Below are 16,997 nucleotides of genomic sequence, written 5' to 3' on the forward strand. Positions count from 1 at the left end.
AACAAGATCTCAATTCATTAGTACAGTGAAATAACATGACATGAGAAACATGTTTTATTTTGTGATATAAACCCTTTCTCCACACCTAAGAACAAACCTRAGTTCATATGAGTTGAGAYAAATGCTGTGTACAAAAATATTGCAGGTAAGTTATTTTCAAAGCTATCCCTTCTGAGAGGGGGGAAGTTTGGCAAGTATCATTCCACACACGACGTTAGATGCATGACGGCTCTTTACAACGTCAAAACCACTTGACCTAGACCTCTATTTAGAAAGATCATTGAGCAACAAAAAAAACATGGTTTCACTCTTCAAAAATGAATTCCCATGTCAGCAGCTGCTTCATTCTTTAGCATTTGAATCAAATACCAGGAAGGCATATGTGGCAGTAAGGCACATAAAATAAGTGTTTTTAAAAAGTAATATCAATAATACCTGTGATTGGAATGTAACATGCGGTGGGTAGAACTTAGCTCTGGTCCARGTTCCTCCACTAATGTAACATGAGGAACGTGCACTAATGTCCTGGATCAGAGCTAGGTATTTCTAAACATGGAATCCATCCAGAAACCCACGAGTCTACAATAATAATGCATGGAATAAATATCAAGCTATATATATATATATATATATATATATATATAATACACACTACTGGTGAATAGCATATTTAAAAGACATGCAAATATATATTCTGCTATCTGCAGAATTAAGTGAAGGTTTACAAACATCTGATATCCCATTTAAAATGAATACTCAAGACAACCCGGTAAGAAAACGAATTCCGAGATTGGACAATTAAATACATCTTGAATGTCAAACAAATTGTATTTCTGTTTAGTGTAAAGTACAGTATTTTCAAAGGATAACCCTAACCAGACCTTGATCATTTGGTGCCCTCTAGCTGTAGAAGTGAAAAGTAATACAAAGGGTTACCAGTCTTAGAGCCTTATCAATACTCTGGCTGGTATTTGACTAACATTTGTGCTTTGACTAAGGCAAACAATGACGACWATCGGTGAATGTATTCCATTTTGTATTTATGTCTTCTGACTGATGGTGGGAGGGGGTCTTTGTCCATTTATTTCTTCACATGAACCCAGAGCTAAAGAACCAACGAAAAAAAGAAAATATAAAATCACTCATTTGCAAAATGTGTCAACACAMCTACACTCCTTAACTAAGCTTTCCTATCAACTGTCAAATCAATAGTTTCCTCATCTAAAAACACAAACTGACGTTTTCTTTATACCCTACTTCCCTCCCTATCATCTCACTGACTTCACAGGTTTCTGAAGCAACAGTTGTGGTTTTGGTTAGTAGCCTCGTCACAAGTCAAGTTAACATTCTTAGCTTCCATTTCTGGACTCCTGTCAATCAGAAATGCAATCACACTGATTAACTAAAATGGCTGTATAACGCCTGCAGTCCACACACAAAATATATCATTCTGGTGTACATACATTTTTGTTAGTCTCTGCACATATGCATCATGAAATTGAGAGGGGAAATAAAGTTTGAATAGGGGAAATAAGTTATGATTGAATTAGGATAGATTGAATGTGATTAACAATGTGTAATAGAGCTTTGKGCTGTCCCAAAACATTTCAGCAATAAACATCTTGAAGGGAATTAAATAGCCGTCCTGAAAGGTATTTTACAAGAACATGCATCATGCGGTCTTTGTCCTGTTTGCAACCCTTTAGGCCTGTGATTAAGTATCAAAAACTTTTATCTTACTTTTTACGGTCTTTGTCCTTCTTGAGGTTGGCGTTAGTGTTGAAGGACTGGCCTTGGAGCAGCTCGGCAGCTGCTTTCTTCTTGCTGAAGGTYTTGATCTCGTCCTCCAGAGACCGTCTCTTCTCATCCAGCTTGCTCTTCTCCTCAGAGTGCAGTCTCTTCAGCTGCTCAAACTTCCCTTGCAACTGAGGGAAAACATCAAACGTCAGTGTTTTTAATACCTCGAATTTRMAGTGCTTTTCTAAAACCCAAAGARGCTTCTCTTCAACCAAAAATACATTKATTTAATATGAAAGATCATTGAAGATGGGTTTTCTGTGATGATTTCCCCTACAATTTTTTTGTTACAAATCATGAGTCTGAAAGCCACGTCTAGGCCTATATGTCTCTTGCTGACCTGTATAGCATGCTGTCACAGTAGGTCACCCTGTGTGTGTGTGTTCAGTACCTCTCTCTCGGCTTCCTTCAGCTCAGTCTCCTTTTCCTTGACTCTCTGGACAAACATCTGCCTCATCTCCTCCTCTCTCCGCTGCAAATCTCCCAGGAACTCGTGACGCTTYGCTTCATAGGTCTCCTGCAGGCTGCAGACACAACAGTTTAATACAAATATACAGCCTCCTCTCGCTGTATAACGTTAAATGTTTTTTCACAGACCTTTTAATCTATGCAGCTTATKTAGTTATCACAGGCCCCAAATGATGATAACTGTGCGCGCACACACTGCTCTCTCCGTACCTGACTGGCTTGCTCTCTGGGTTCGTGTCTGTGAATCCCATCTCCTCCAGTTTGCAGCGGCGGTAGAGCTCGTAGTGGCGCGTGTGYGTCTGCTCCCTCAGGTCCTCCATGTTCACACAAATCAGCATCTCCCTCAGCTTCACAAAGTCACAGTGGTTCTCATTCTCCACTGAAACAAGACAGGCAGACATACCTTTACCTCCTGGCATTTGTACTGCAGAGCCATAGACACTTCACTTCAAAGAAAGCAAGCCTGAAGCCTACACGGTAAAACAGGTTTACCAACCTTGCACCACACCCCAGGGATACTGCCGAGCTTTGACCATCTTATTTCCAATCTTCACCTCCTCTGAGCTCCCCACAACAGCAAAAGGCAGGATACCCTGACATTAGCAAATAGATCATAGGCATAGAAGACACTGAGTACATTTACATGCACACTAAGATAATATTAAACAGATTTTGGCAGTAGGATAAGTATGGCATTAGTCATGTAAACACCTTACTCGGCATATCTTAATCGGAGTACGGTCAAAATTGAAGAAAGCATACTCTAGGGTTGTGCGGTATATTCTTATTTACTATATACRGGTATTGATGCATGGACTGTTTTTTCTTCTATAGTGTTATTTCAATGTTTGGTTTGTTAAATGTGATATGCGACTCATCTCTCTCTCTCATCAATATGTTGATGATAACGATGCTGCTTTGCTTCTTAATATAAATCAAAATAAAACACAATTGTATTTGTCACATCCACAAGCATTCTATAAATGACACTATTAGTTTGTGTATATTACTGTCTGCAAACATAGTTTGCCTTTACTTAGCAAATGTTTTTATTGTTAGCCGCTGGCTAGCTAATAAATGTACTGAGTCAGAGCAAACATAGCTAGCTAATACACCCTGATACCAGGGCTGTGGTAGGCCTAAATCAGCATGTGGTTTGTGCAACAGTATCTTCTAAATCAGAGAGGAATAGGCGAGGTATGAATAAGTTATCTGCGCATGTGCTAGCACCAGCCGAGCGAGCCTCCCTCTTTAGCGTGAGTGAAGTGAGTTCGGGGAAAAAAGGAAAGTAGGAATATTTGAAGTAGTTCTCATACAAACTTTAGAAGTCCAAACTCTTTCTAAAAATAAAAATAAAACATGTCGCTGTCGTAGAACATTATTTTTATTGCATATTTTCTGTATTGATCAAAGTCCTATCAGGTAGTCCCATGTGAACAAGATAATTAGGGAAATCGTTCTTCCTGCAAAGCATGTAAATGTTTTCATCAAACTACCCACAATAATCGTGTTACTGAGGTGCACTGTCTAGCACAGTCAAATTCACCACTGTGAGGAATGGAATTGGGCAGAGATCCTGAAAGATACCAAGGGAGTGTTCTACAACTCACATTCATGGCCGTGTTGATCTTGGAGACGGTCTCGTCGTCGGTGGGGAACTGGTAGATCTGGACACCGTTACTGACCAACTCACTCATGATCTTGATCTTAAACTTGTGGAGCTCGCTCTTGGAGATGGTGTCTGCTTTGGCGATGACAGGAATGATGTTGACCTACAAAAAAATACAGTTTGTCTTATAAATAATACATTTTCTTTCTAAATTGACATTATTCCCTCAAGAATCAAACAGGACATGAAATTCATTTTTCAAGAAGAAACYGAAACCTTTTGTGAAAGAACAGTACTGTAAAACACAACTTTGGGGCTCCCGAGTGGCGCAGCGGTCTAAGGCACTGCATCTCAGTGCTAGAGGCATCCCTACAGACCCTGGTTCGGCTGTATCACAAACCGGKCGTGATTGGGAGTCCCATAGGGCGGCGCACAATTGGCCCAGCGTCGTTAGGGTTTGCCCGGGGTAGGCTGTCATTGTAAATAAGAATTTGTTCTTAACTGGACTTGCCTAGTTAAACAAAGGTAAAAAAAAAATAACAAAATACATACAACTAAAGCACAGTCAGGACAGACTTCTGTGATTGCCCAATGTCAACATTATGCTTTGTCAGCCTTGTTCAGTCCTGTCACAGTAACACAGTAGTAATTACTCATCATGCAACTCCCAGTTTTTAACCAACCGCCATGACACTTCCTAAACTGCCCAAATACTCCATAACACWAAATAAAATTTAAAACACCCCCTTAATTCTACATTTAAACAACAATTATGAAAGTTTATATTTATAGACTAATGTTGTATAACTGTGCTAGAAACAAAATCAAAACAGAGAACAAAATGCAATAGTGACAGTTTTAGTTTTAGGCCCTCACCTTGCTGTCCAGTTTCTTCATGGTGACCAGGTCTAGGGACTTGAGAGAGTGTCCTGAAGGGGCGATGAAGTAGAGACAGGCATGGATACGGGAGTCGTGGTAGTTGTGAAGGGACCGCTTGATCTTCAACTCCTCCTGTAGATACGACTCGAACTGGGTGTCAATGTAGTCCACAACATGCTGGTAGCTGCCAAAGGAAACATTCAGAGAGGACATAATTCCATCAGAAGTTGTGTAGCATATGCYGTAAAACAAGTGATTTGTGTTGGATAGAAAGACATAATAATGTGCTTTGTTTTGTCATTCAGCATCAGRGTCATATTCATTAGGGCATAGGCTACCGTAGCAAAACGTTTTGAAACGGAACACTAAAACAAGGGTTTCTTAATTAAGTTATTGGACAAGTTCAGGTAGGCTGTTAGGTTTGGTGCCTAATGAATACGACCCAGGTATATCATGACTGCACTTCTCTCACCTCTCCTGCTTGTTCATCTGGTCCCCAAAGCCCACTGTGTTGACGATGGTCAGCTTGAGTCGCACGTTGCTCTCCTGCAGGTCATAGGTCTGCGCTCGCAGCTTCACCTTGGGCTCGAAGTGAGACGACTCAAAGTTCTCAAAGTTAGTGTTGAACAGTGTGTCCATTAGGGTGGATTTGCCAATACCAGTTTCGCCTGGATAGTGAGGGAAATATTGTTTGCTAATCTTAGTGATAACATTGCTTTGTAAAATTAGGGTCAAACTTGAGGAAAATGAAAAAAACATTTTAGAGAGTTCCAAAGAACGACATTGAGGAATCTGGGCAGAGGTCCAGAATAAATTTTAGAAATGAATTTAGAGGAAATGGGCCAACATTTTTTTCCCATCTAAAAAAGGGATACTGGTCTGCTGGCTGAACTTTTAATGTAACATCACAACGTTACTCACCAATACAGAGGATATTGAAGCAGAAACCTTGACATGTTGATTTGTTGACCAGCTGGTGAGGTAGGCTGTCAAAGCCAACATGGCCAGACAAGGACAGGGGCCGGGCATTTTTGTCCTGTTATAGGGAGACATAGCCTAACATTAGGCCAACTCAGTATATGATTATATCTGACTGCCTACAGCTTGGACTGGTTAACCTAGGTAGATAATCTTATATTCCTGTTTTCATTGTCTGTACACTACTTACCCACACAAGGCTAAATGTAAATTTGTCTACAGTACACACACACATTTACCTATTTCTATGAATGACACCCTACCTGACCTGTCCCTTTCTTTACTGATACTGATTGTGGATAGACCTGGAAAGGCTGGAGATATATGGCAGATCAGTTTAAGCAGCATACATTTGGCTAGATTTTGTAGCTAGCACACAAAGTTAACTTTCACTGGCTGCCACATCGGCAAACTAACCCATGCGTTGGCAAACTAGCTAGACAGATCATAGCTAATTGTGTTCTATATGTATTTCATATATTCATTCTTGCTCATAGGGCGTAAACCATCTCCGGCAGTAAAATCCTGCTTTTTAGAAACTCTGGTTGGAGTTACGCTGTTAGCCACATAGCTAGCTGGATAGTAAAAAAGTTACTGAATCAGTTCCAGGTCGTCTTATTGCAATCCTGCTGTGCAGGCGGTCAGATCTCACAACGCCCAGATACGTGTTTACCTTTCAGAATCACGCAGCGCAACAGCAATAAAGACGACCTGGAACATAACCATGCTAACTAGCAAGCTAAACGTGCCGTAAGTTTTACAACTGTAAACATACATTATTTAGCGATTAAATCAAACACAACAATTACCCCCTGAGCAATATCCGACGTAGTCATCTCGGAATACAGGAGCTAATAGCTACAAATACTAGCAGGTTGTAAATAAAATAGCCTCAACTAAAAACTTTGAAAAATCGACTCCCTACGTAGCCATGAAAGGAATGTAGGCTTGCAAACTTTTTCCATGGCTGGGGATAGACGAGTGACAGCTTTGTTTGTGTTTAACAATAGAAACGACATATCTTACAAACATATGAGGTACTACATGTTCTGATTTTGTGATATGTATTTATCAAATTCTGAGTACATAGTAGTTATTTTGAACTGCAAGATTGTTTGCTACCATATAGCGACCCCCATAGAATGAATGGTATAAACCAATTTTCCGGAAATTCGTTGGACATACATAGTGTGAAACTAAATAGACATTTTGGTTCTTTGGGCGACTTTGACTGAAGGGCCGCTAATTTAGATTCCAAAATGGCGTTTCAAGGGTCACAGTTTCCCAATGTAGTGGTTGCTAAGAGGCGTGGACAGAGATACTTTTGAGGAGATGGAAAACGCCATTGGAATCGTATAACGTACGTTGCCCATGTATCGTCTATGGGCCGCGCGGTACATTCCTGGGATTCTGGGACAAACAGTGAATGGGAGTCGACTGGGRGCTAGCTCAAAAACACAACATTAGCATGAATTTAGTGAACAATAAGTACAACATAAGTATTTTCCGATATGTGAGATAATTAACTTGTTCTCTGAAATATCGTACAGCTTTGGAATCGTGACATTACGTACTTTCAAGGAAAATAGGCAGGTATCTCGACTCATACCCTGATTTTGAGAAGATTAGTTTGCAAGCACGATATGCGGCATTACAAGTGAATGCGATCGTTTGACAGTCTGCTGTTGGGGCGTTATGCCGCGTTCAAGATAACTGGGAACTCGGGAAAAAATGAGCTCAGACTGGGAAAATTTATTTGAACAGCCATTCAACTCGGAATTCCAACTCTGTCTAGAGCTTTGACTTTCCGAACTTAAAATCACTGACTTCATGATTTGAGGTGGCAGGTAGCCTTGTGGTTAGAGCCTTTGGGCCAGTAACCGAAATGTTGCTAGATCGAATCCCCGAGCTGACAATGTAAACATCTGTCATTCTGCCCCTGAACAAGGCAGTTAACCCACTGTTCCTATGCCGTCATTGTAAATAAGAATTTGTTCTTAACTGACTTGCCTAGTTAAATAAAAAATGTAAAAACAATTTGACCGCGTATTTTTCCGAGTTCCCAGGTGTTTTGAACGCTGCATTATACCACAGAACAATGAGACAGATATTAAACCGGATGTATAAATGTGAAGCATCCGGTTGGTGTTTCCACGRACTACCAAATATGGTGATGCGAGGAAGCCCAGTGGCCGGCAGTGTGAGAAGATGGATTTTGGCCAACATTCTGCAAGTTTTCTAATTGATTAAACTTTTGATCTCCATACAGTTTTATGTTTCTCAAACTATAATCTGTAACAAACAGAGTGGACTGCGTTTTGCAGACTTTACCCTTTGTCAAAGTTTAAAAAAAAAAGCGTTGTTTAGAAGGAGTTATTGCACACGCGCACTTCAAAGTATGCGTTTTCTAACGAAAATATGCAAATATATGCTAGAACGCGCCAATAGGACCTCACTAGCTCGMGATTGCCTCTGCCCACCTCCTTGCTTGTTCTGCCCACCATGATTKATTTGCTCCCATTGGAAACGACAGGCTCTTGGGTTAGTTATACGTTCCTCCATTCATTGTCCAACATGATTCCTATCTCATCCTTTCTCTAATATCTCTGGGGTGGATCGCTGTGACCATATAAATAAAACGGATAGACAGGTCTGCTTGCAAAAGAGGGTCCTTCCCGACTCAACTCTGGGTGGGGTGACGGTTCTATTAATTTATATTCTGTATCAAAGAAGCACAACAAGGTTTGTGAGGATGATGTGATGGGACAACACCAACCAGGGCAGGTGAAAATCGTAATTGTACGGGCTGATTTAACTCTAGCTAATTTATCAACATAAAAGGAAGATCATTTTTTTGGTATATTAGTGGTTTACCGAAGGCTACTTGTATGTATTTTTTTTAATCAGCTAATCTAATGTAATGGCGACCGAYTGTACCCAAGAAGTGGTCGTACAATTTCTGACCGATCGAGGAGGGAGAGTGAAAAAACAGGAATTCATTGACTATTTCAAAGCTGTTTTCCCGGAAGACCCTGACCAGAAAGCAATTGTTCGGGAGAAATTCAAGGGATACGTGGACAACGTCGCATTTGTAAAATTGGAGAATGGAGTTAAATGTGTATGTTTAAAAAATAAGTATCGAGTGGAGAAAGACAGCGCGTGCAATGGCAACGGGACAGGCACCTTTTTGGAACAAGATAGCAGCACCCCTGTCCTATCCAAATCAAATAAGAACTTGATAGAAGATTGTGTACCACAACTGCATCTGTCAGCATCTTCTGCTGGGGGTGTGCGCTCTTGGGAAACCACAGCAAACAACGCACAACAAGAAATGTTACCTGGCTCAGGTTACGGAACTGACAATGCCGCAGGAGTGAGACCGCCTGACATTTCAGGAATTATATTGGAAGGTAACATTTTAGAAAGAGCTGCGTCAACAAGGTTTGTAGTTCAGAATAATAGTTTATCAGACATTATGGGAAATGCGTTAGGCCTTGGTCGCAATGGAGAGCAGAAATTGACCAAGGAGGACATTCAGACATTGCAACCGCACGACATACCGCAAATTMRAGTGATTGAGACGTCACCTTTACCTACAGCCGCGGATGGCTCTATGTTCCACTTACCCGGACGTCCATTCCCAACTAATGCACAGGACAGCCTGCTGTCCAGTCACCCTTCATCAGAGCACGGGGCAGATGAAGGCCATAATTATGATTCGCTACTGAGCAAATCAGGGAGTGACAGCAACACACCTAAAGGTAGCCATAATAACGTTATTGAGCTCATGATGAACAGCTCCCCCCAGGTGCGACGCAGCATGGTGTTGAGGAACTCCGTCTACCTGTCTGCAAAGTACAGGGACTGTGCCCGGAGCGACAGTGACTCTGCCTCTGTGGTTTCAGTCACTCTGGACCCGTTGGAACACGAATGGATGATGTGTGCATCCGACGGCCAATGGGAGAGTCTCCACCGCCTCCTTTCCTGTGAACCGAACCTTGCCATGAAGAAGGATTTTGTGACTGGGTTCACCTGCCTGCACTGGGCTGCCAAGCAAGGCAAACAAGAACTGCTGGCACTTATCGTGAACTTTGCCAAACAACACACGGTGCCCATCAACATCAACGCCCGGTCAAGTGCCGGCTACACACCACTACACCTAGCAGCAATGCACAACCATGTTGAAGTGGTGAAGTTACTGGTAGGAGCCTACGACGCAGACGTCGAGGCCAGAGATTACAATGGGAAAAGGGCGTGTCAGTATCTTACGAGCAGCGCGGCCGTCGATATCCGTGACATCATCGGGGCGGGTGGTGTCGCCGACTCGGACTCAGAGAACACAGACTCTGGGGGGCACTMGAGGTTGTCTAAAGTTCTCCAGTCTAATCTGATGCCCCTCAAACTGCACAATCACAGTGAGGAGGACACAGGTGATGGAGCAGGGCAGGCCAGACAGCAACCCTTGCGAAGGAAATCATCCCTTAGCAAGATGAGGCCCAAACTTCAGAAGATCCGCTTCAGATCTTCGCAGATAGTTCACAGCACGTCGTTCCCAGCACACTGTGAGACAGAGGAGCTTAACGGGTCCAGGAAAAGCTCATTTAAATCCAGACCCATGTCAAATCTGTTTGGCTGAAGAATGTTCTCTTAAGTACACTCGACAAAGAGCAAATAAACTACTACAGTGCAGGATGACTGACACAATGCGGTATAGTCTGATGTTACAAGTGTTTTGTTTTTTTGTGGCATAGGCCAAGTCTGGTGTTACACATACTTAAGGGTTTTTACCCCAGGCATTATATGAATATGCTGAACTAACAGAATACGGTATTACATGATCTATTGAGTAACTGGCCAGATTGCTACCCCTGGTTAGGCTAAATATTTCTGTCTTAATCCTCTTATCATGCCGAAGTAGCCAAGGAGGTTTTACAGTTTGTCTGCTTTAACCCTTAACGTGCATGTAAAGCTGCCTGCAACCCACTGGGCAAAGATGTCAGTTCAACGTCTAGTTTTGATTTACATTTCGTTGAGTTTTTAACTAATCTGAATTCAATGTGAAATCCACAAAAAATGACACCATGTCATTGGATTTGGGTTCAAATTTGGGTGATTTTAAAAATATGAAATGATCTTCCATTGATTACTTTTTTTTCATATCCAATCAGTTTTCCACGTTGATTTGACGTCTTCATATTACATTTTTGGGGGTTGAAATGGCATGGAAACAAGGTTGACTCAACCTGTTTTTGCCAAGTGGGAAGTGTTTAAACTTCAAGTTATTTGACCACATGGTAGAAACAATGTAATTGATTTCACAATGCTTGGGAGCAATTCTATCTTATTACGGTCAGACTGTTAGTGATGCTATGAATTTATTCTCCCTTTATATTTAATTTGCTTTAAGCACTTTGATTTTAAACCGTTATTGATCCAGCTTTCCTGCGGTGGATGCCATTCAGTCCACCTGAAAGACTTGAGATGGGAATTTACTTCCTCTTTGTGTTCAAGTGGAGGATTGGAGGCCAATGAAAAGGCCTCTGGTCCTTTAAGTCTGTAATCGGGATCAGTAGGGGAGCTTTATGTGTCACAAGGTACGCTGTTGTTGAGTGTATGGTAGGCCTGCTGTGTGTAGTGCTATGATGAAAGATCAGGTCTCATAACTATTCACAGTCCACCTTGAATTATGCTATGCAGTTATACTCACTTTATGACCTTCTGATCATAGCTCCTTATTTTGAGTTGTCTAAGGTTGCAGTTGTCTGGTATGAAGTTGTAGGCTACCCTCTGATCTGTTACGCACCAGTGGTTTTATATCAACAAGCTCCAGCTTGCTGACCCAGGAGAGCCTCTACACACAATACCCCATAATGAGAATGTGAAAACTTGTTTTTAGAAATGTTTGCAAATATATTAAATTAAATGCATAAATATCTCATTGACAAAAGTATTCACACCCCTGAGTCAATACTTTGTAGAAGCACCTTTGGCTGCGATTACAGCTCTGAGTCTTTCTGGATAAATCTCTAAAGAGCTTTCCACACCTGGATTGTGCAACATTTGCCCATTTATTCTTATCTAAATGATTCAAGCTCTGTTCAAATTGGTTGTTGATCATTGCTAGACAACCATTTTAAGGTCTTGCCATAGTTTTGACTTAAATCTACTTGAAAAACTAACTCGGCCACTCTGGAACATTCACTGTCATCTTGGTAAGAAACTCCAGTGTAGATTTGGCCTTGTGTTCAAGTTTTTTTTTAAACCTTTATTTAACTAGGTAAGTCGGTTAAGAACAAATTCTTATTTACAATGAAGGCCAAACCCTAACCCGGACGACGAACATGGTGCAGCCACAACTATGCTTGAAAATATGGTGAGTGGTACTTAGTAATGTGTTATGTTTCAGGCAAATCCAATAACACTTTGTATTCAGGACAAAATGTTAATTGCTTAGCCATTTTATTTGCAGTATTACTTTAGTACCTTGTTTATAAACAGGATGCATGTTTTGGAATAATTTTTATTCTGTACAGGCTTCCMTTTTAGACTGTCAATTAGGTTAGTATTGTGGAGTAACTACAATGTTTTTGATCCATGCTCAGTTTTCTCCTACCAACTCTTTAACCATTTTAAATTCACCATRGGCCTCATGGCGTAATCCCTGAGTTTCCTTCCTCTCCGGCAACTGAGTTAGGAAGGACGCCTGTATCTTTGTAGCGACTGGGTGTCTTGATACGCCATCCAAAGTGTAATTAATAACTCTACCATGCTCAAAGGGATATTCAATGTCTGCTGTTTTATTTTTACGCATCTACCAATAGGTTCCCTCATAGCCGTGGGAAGTATAGGTGCTGCAGCACCCCCTGAAAAAATCGGAATAAAAATTTTAAATAATCATTTTAAAATATAATTTTTTGAAGAAAAATGTATTCTTCACAGAAGTGCACTTGACCTATATTAGCAGACTGATATAGCCTTCTGCAGTGCCAGTGCAGGCAAAAATATTTGTTTTTATGCAATGTTGCACTGAATTCTAACACTTTTTTTTACCCTGCACTTTTGTTTTTTGCTAATATAACTGGAGTGTATATTTTTACATATTTAGCAAATCATTGTCTCACATGTACTAGTCTAATTGTTTGTCTAGATTAGATTTAAGGCATAGTACTTATGGCATGAACTGTTTTTGGGGAATTTAATGTTTTCTCAGTCAATGGTTTTTATCACTGAATAGCCTACAGTAATGCTACATAGTTTACATCTGATTTTGCTACTTGATTTTATTGTACAGTTTTGTAGTCTTGCAAAATTAGCTCTTACCTTTTTTATTCTGCAATTTCTTTATATTTTTAAATCAACCACCTGCTGCTAATTATGATATTCAAAGGGCTGGAACCGTATTTCTCTTGTCTGTCTGTACATTATATTATTTTATAGCCCTCGTTTCGATTATCAAACAAAAGAATGTTAACATACAAAATCTGACACCTCACAATCGTTTTAGGTCTATGTTCAATACTCTGTCTTCAATAATGTATGCAAAGCTAAAGATTGTGTGGTTTGCATTTTTATCATTTGGAAACCTGAAAATAGCTGTGTAGCAACACTCCACATCCAACCTGACAGGGCTTGAGAGGATTTGCAGAGAAGAATGGGAGAAACTCCCCAAATACAGGTGTGGCAAGCTTGTAGCGTCATACACAAGAAGACTCGAGGCTGTAATTGCTGCCAAAGGTGATTCAACAAAATACTGAGTAAAGGCTCTGAATACCTCTATAAATGTGCTATTTCAGTTTTTTATTTGTAATACTTTTGCAAACATTTCTAAAAACCTGTTTTTGCTTTGTCATTATGGGGAATTGTGTGTAGATTGATGAAGGGAAAACGATTTAATCCATTTTAGAATAAGTCTATAATGAACAAAATCTGGAAAAAGTCAAGGTGTCTGAATGCACTTATTTATTTATATATAAATATATATATAAATATATATATATATATATATATATATATATATATATATATATATACTACCGTTCTAAAGTTTGGGGTTACTTAGAAATGTCCATGTTTTTGAAAGAAAATTATTTATTTTTTTGTCCATTAAAATAACATTGTTGATCAGAAATACTGTGTAGACATTGTTAATGTTGTGAACGGCTATTGTAGCTGGAAACGGCAGATTTTTWAAAATGGAACATCTACATAGGCGTATAGAAGCCCATTATCAGCAACCATCACTCCTGTGTTTCAATGGCACATTGTGTTAGCTAATCCAAGTTGATCATTTTTAAAAGGCTAATTGATCATTCGAAAACCCTTTTTTCAATGATGTTAGCACAGCTGGAAACTGTTGTGCTGATTAAAGAAGCAATAAAACTGGCCTTTAGACTAGTTGAGTATCTGGAGCATCAGCATTTGCGGGTTTGATTACAGGCTCAAAAGGGCCAGAAACAAAGACTCTTCTCAAACTCGTCAGTCGATTCTTGTTCTGAGAATGAAGGCTATTTCATGCGAGAAATTTCCAAGAAACAGAAGATCTCGTACAACGCTGTATACTACTCCCTTCACAGAACAGCGCAAACTGTCTCTAACCAGAATAGAAAGAGGAGTGGGAGGGAGTAAGGTTCCATTTGGGACGTATCCCAGGCGATAGAGCCCAGACAGTAGAGAGAGAGAGAGTTGGAGGTCTTCAGAGAACACAGGGCTTTGTGGATTTGCACACAGTGGGAGTTTGAAGTTGAAACGGCTGGTGTGGAATGTGGATCAGAATGAGTCACCAGAGGCACTGCGCCCTTGCTACTCTCTTGCTATCTCTGTATTCCTCTCTTTCTGTCTTTTTCTCTCACTATCTATGTCTGTCTGTCAAAGTATGTTTACCTAGCTCAAGGCTGATTTATCTCACAGGCCAACCAACAGTCTCTCTCCACATATCTGTTTATGATTCAGGTTTTAAGCCATGTCTAACATTTTCCACTGGATCCTGTCAGACTGATAAGGTCTGCCAGGATCCAGTGGAAGGTCCTTGATATGTTGAACGTCATTTTACGCTTGATCTCTGTTCAAGCCTCAGCCTGCACATCTCATTTGAATTACCAGTCCAATACGATGTTTGGGTGTTACCTTAATAGTCTACTCCACCTACATGACTCATACCATGTGTTTTGGTTACCTCCAAATACAGACTTCCATCTAGTTTTCTATACCCCTGAAACACTCTTTACCATATAAAGTGGTTCATAAGACCTCATAGCCTTCATTTTGCACAGTCCAAGGTTACTATGCTCAGAGGTGTTTATTACCTATTTTACAAATGAAACTGTTATAGTTGACATTTACAGTGAGATATAAATCCGACCTTGAGTTGGTGCTTTCCGAGTAGGACACTGAACTGCCCTAGCAAGTCCACTAGATGGCACTGAATGGCTAAGCCATTCTCTCTCTCGCTCTCTCTGCATCTCTTGCTCTCTCTATCCCCTCTGTCTCTTTCTCCCCACCCCCTCTTTCCTCTCTCTCTCTCTCTCCCCCCTCTCTCGCTCTCTCTCCCTCTGTCTGTCTCTCTCCCCTCTTTCTCGCGGGTTAATATCATAGATGAGAGTGTATCATAAATTCAGCGGGAGGTGTAATAAATCCTATGTGGCTTAGCCTTCACATTGTCACGTACAGTCGCTAGCTGTGTTAATGAGGACACTTAATCTGACACTGCTGGGGATTGAAATGGGATGTGGGGTACATGAATCAACCGCTCTGACTAGATGACTCTGCCATCCCAAATGGCACCCTATCCCCTATATACTGCACTACTTTTGAGGGCTCTGGTCAAAAGTAGTGCACTATAGGGAATAGTGTGCCATCTGCGATGTTCACTATGACCCTGACTAGACAATGGAGACTAACTGAGCTATACCATATGCCCTTATTCGATTTAATCTGATTCAAGTCTCTCTGATCTAAAGTAAAAATGCAATTTAATTTGTTGCCTTCTACCAATGTGTCCCATCCACACTGGCAGACTTACCATTTGGCAGACGAGGCAATTGCCTCAGGCTTCACATCATCAAGGGGCCTCTTGAGCTGGGCATAAAATAAAATAATTTCTCCGCATGAGGCTCCCCCATGGTCCATTCGAGGCATAATAAACAAATAATAAAAAAAATCCTGGGCCGAAAAATGAATGGATGTGAAAGGGCATTTAGGTATACAGATAATTCCAGGATAAAAATTATTGTACTTTTTTTTCCTGAGCGTTCTTATCTTTCTTAAATATAGGAAAGACACTTCAAAACATTCTTCCTTTTGATTATATGTTTGATTATATGTTTTTCCATGTGTGAATCTGWTATTAAGTGTATTTCTATGGGCTAATAGCAGTAAGGCCAAATTCAATGTTTCGTCCAATACTTTTTTATTTTTTTTATTTTTTATATCTACAGGGGTCCTACAATTCTAAATCAAATAGCAAAATGATCCTTGGTATGACCATCTTAAAACAATTCCATATGTTAGCTTATTAGTAGTCTCACGTTGCCATACCTCCAAAATCATGTCGCTCTCACGCCTTTGAATGGGACACAGGCTCCCAGCAGCAAGATTATGATTGGATGTTACATTTAAAGAACCCTCCCCCACACACGCCTGTTGGTGCTACGATATGTTCGTCATTGTTGTCAGACTGGGAAGGACACAGTTTGCAGAGAGTTGGTCCATATGCTAGTTTGCAACATTGCAGAAAATTGAAGAAAACCTGAAGGAAAAACGTAATTGTGTTTCGACAGACGTGTGCTCTATACACACATTCCACATACTGTATGTGTTGCTCTTGCTGCTGGTGATTCTCTGATCCACCTCTACGCAGACAACTCCATTCTGTATACTTCTGGTCCTTCTTTGGACACTGTGTATAGAGTTAACAAACCTCCAGACGAGCTTCAATGCCATACAACACTCCTTCCGTGGCCTCCAACTGCTCTTAAATGCTAGTAAAACTAAATGCATGCTTTTCAACCGATCGCTGCCCGCACCCGCCCGCCTGACTAGCACCACTACTCTGGACGGTTCTGACATAGAATATGTGGACAACTACATATACCTAGGTGTCTGGTTAGACTGTAAACTCTCCTTCCAGACTCACATTAGGCATCTCCAATCCAAAATTAAATCTAGAATCGGTTTCCTATTTCGCAACAAAGCCTCCTTCACCCATGCTGCTAAACATACTCTCGTAAAACGGACTATTCTACCGATCCTTGACTTCGGCGATGTCATT

General features: G+C 40.6%; 2 protein-coding genes across 3 annotated transcripts; one reads left to right on the top strand and one right to left on the bottom strand.

Moving 5' to 3' along the window:
- Positions 1 to 36: 36 nt before the first annotated feature.
- Positions 37 to 6,693, bottom strand: LOC111953335 (septin-10). 2 transcript variants are annotated; one of them, XM_070435485.1, is made up of 11 exons: positions 6,541 to 6,693; positions 5,995 to 6,045; positions 5,675 to 5,789; positions 5,226 to 5,421; positions 4,751 to 4,937; positions 3,876 to 4,037; positions 2,762 to 2,858; positions 2,476 to 2,644; positions 2,189 to 2,321; positions 1,741 to 1,925; positions 37 to 1,105 (listed from the first exon to the last, which is right to left on the bottom strand). In XM_070435485.1, the coding sequence occupies exons 1-11, from the start codon at positions 6,565 to 6,567 to the stop codon at positions 1,090 to 1,092; spliced, it is 1,338 nt and encodes a 445-aa protein (XP_070291586.1). In that variant the 5' UTR covers positions 6,568 to 6,693; the 3' UTR covers positions 37 to 1,089. The 2 variants fall into 2 exon arrangements, with proteins under 2 accessions (XP_070291586.1, XP_023828330.1); XM_023972562.2 differs by lacking the exon at positions 5,995 to 6,045 and having other exon boundaries at positions 6,541 to 6,691.
- A 1,552-nt stretch (positions 6,694 to 8,245) lies between these two features.
- On the top strand, positions 8,246 to 11,984 carry LOC111953155 (ankyrin repeat domain-containing protein SOWAHC-like). Its single transcript, XM_023972237.2, has one exon. The coding sequence runs from the start codon at positions 8,652 to 8,654 to the stop codon at positions 10,365 to 10,367; it is 1,716 nt and encodes a 571-aa protein (XP_023828005.1). The 5' UTR covers positions 8,246 to 8,651; the 3' UTR covers positions 10,368 to 11,984.
- Positions 11,985 to 16,997: the final 5,013 nt, after the last annotated feature.

The sequence above is a fragment of the Salvelinus sp. IW2-2015 genome, linkage group LG27 (genome assembly GCF_002910315.2).
Source record: "Salvelinus sp. IW2-2015 linkage group LG27, ASM291031v2, whole genome shotgun sequence".
Taxonomy (NCBI): Eukaryota; Metazoa; Chordata; class Actinopteri; order Salmoniformes; family Salmonidae; genus Salvelinus; species Salvelinus sp. IW2-2015.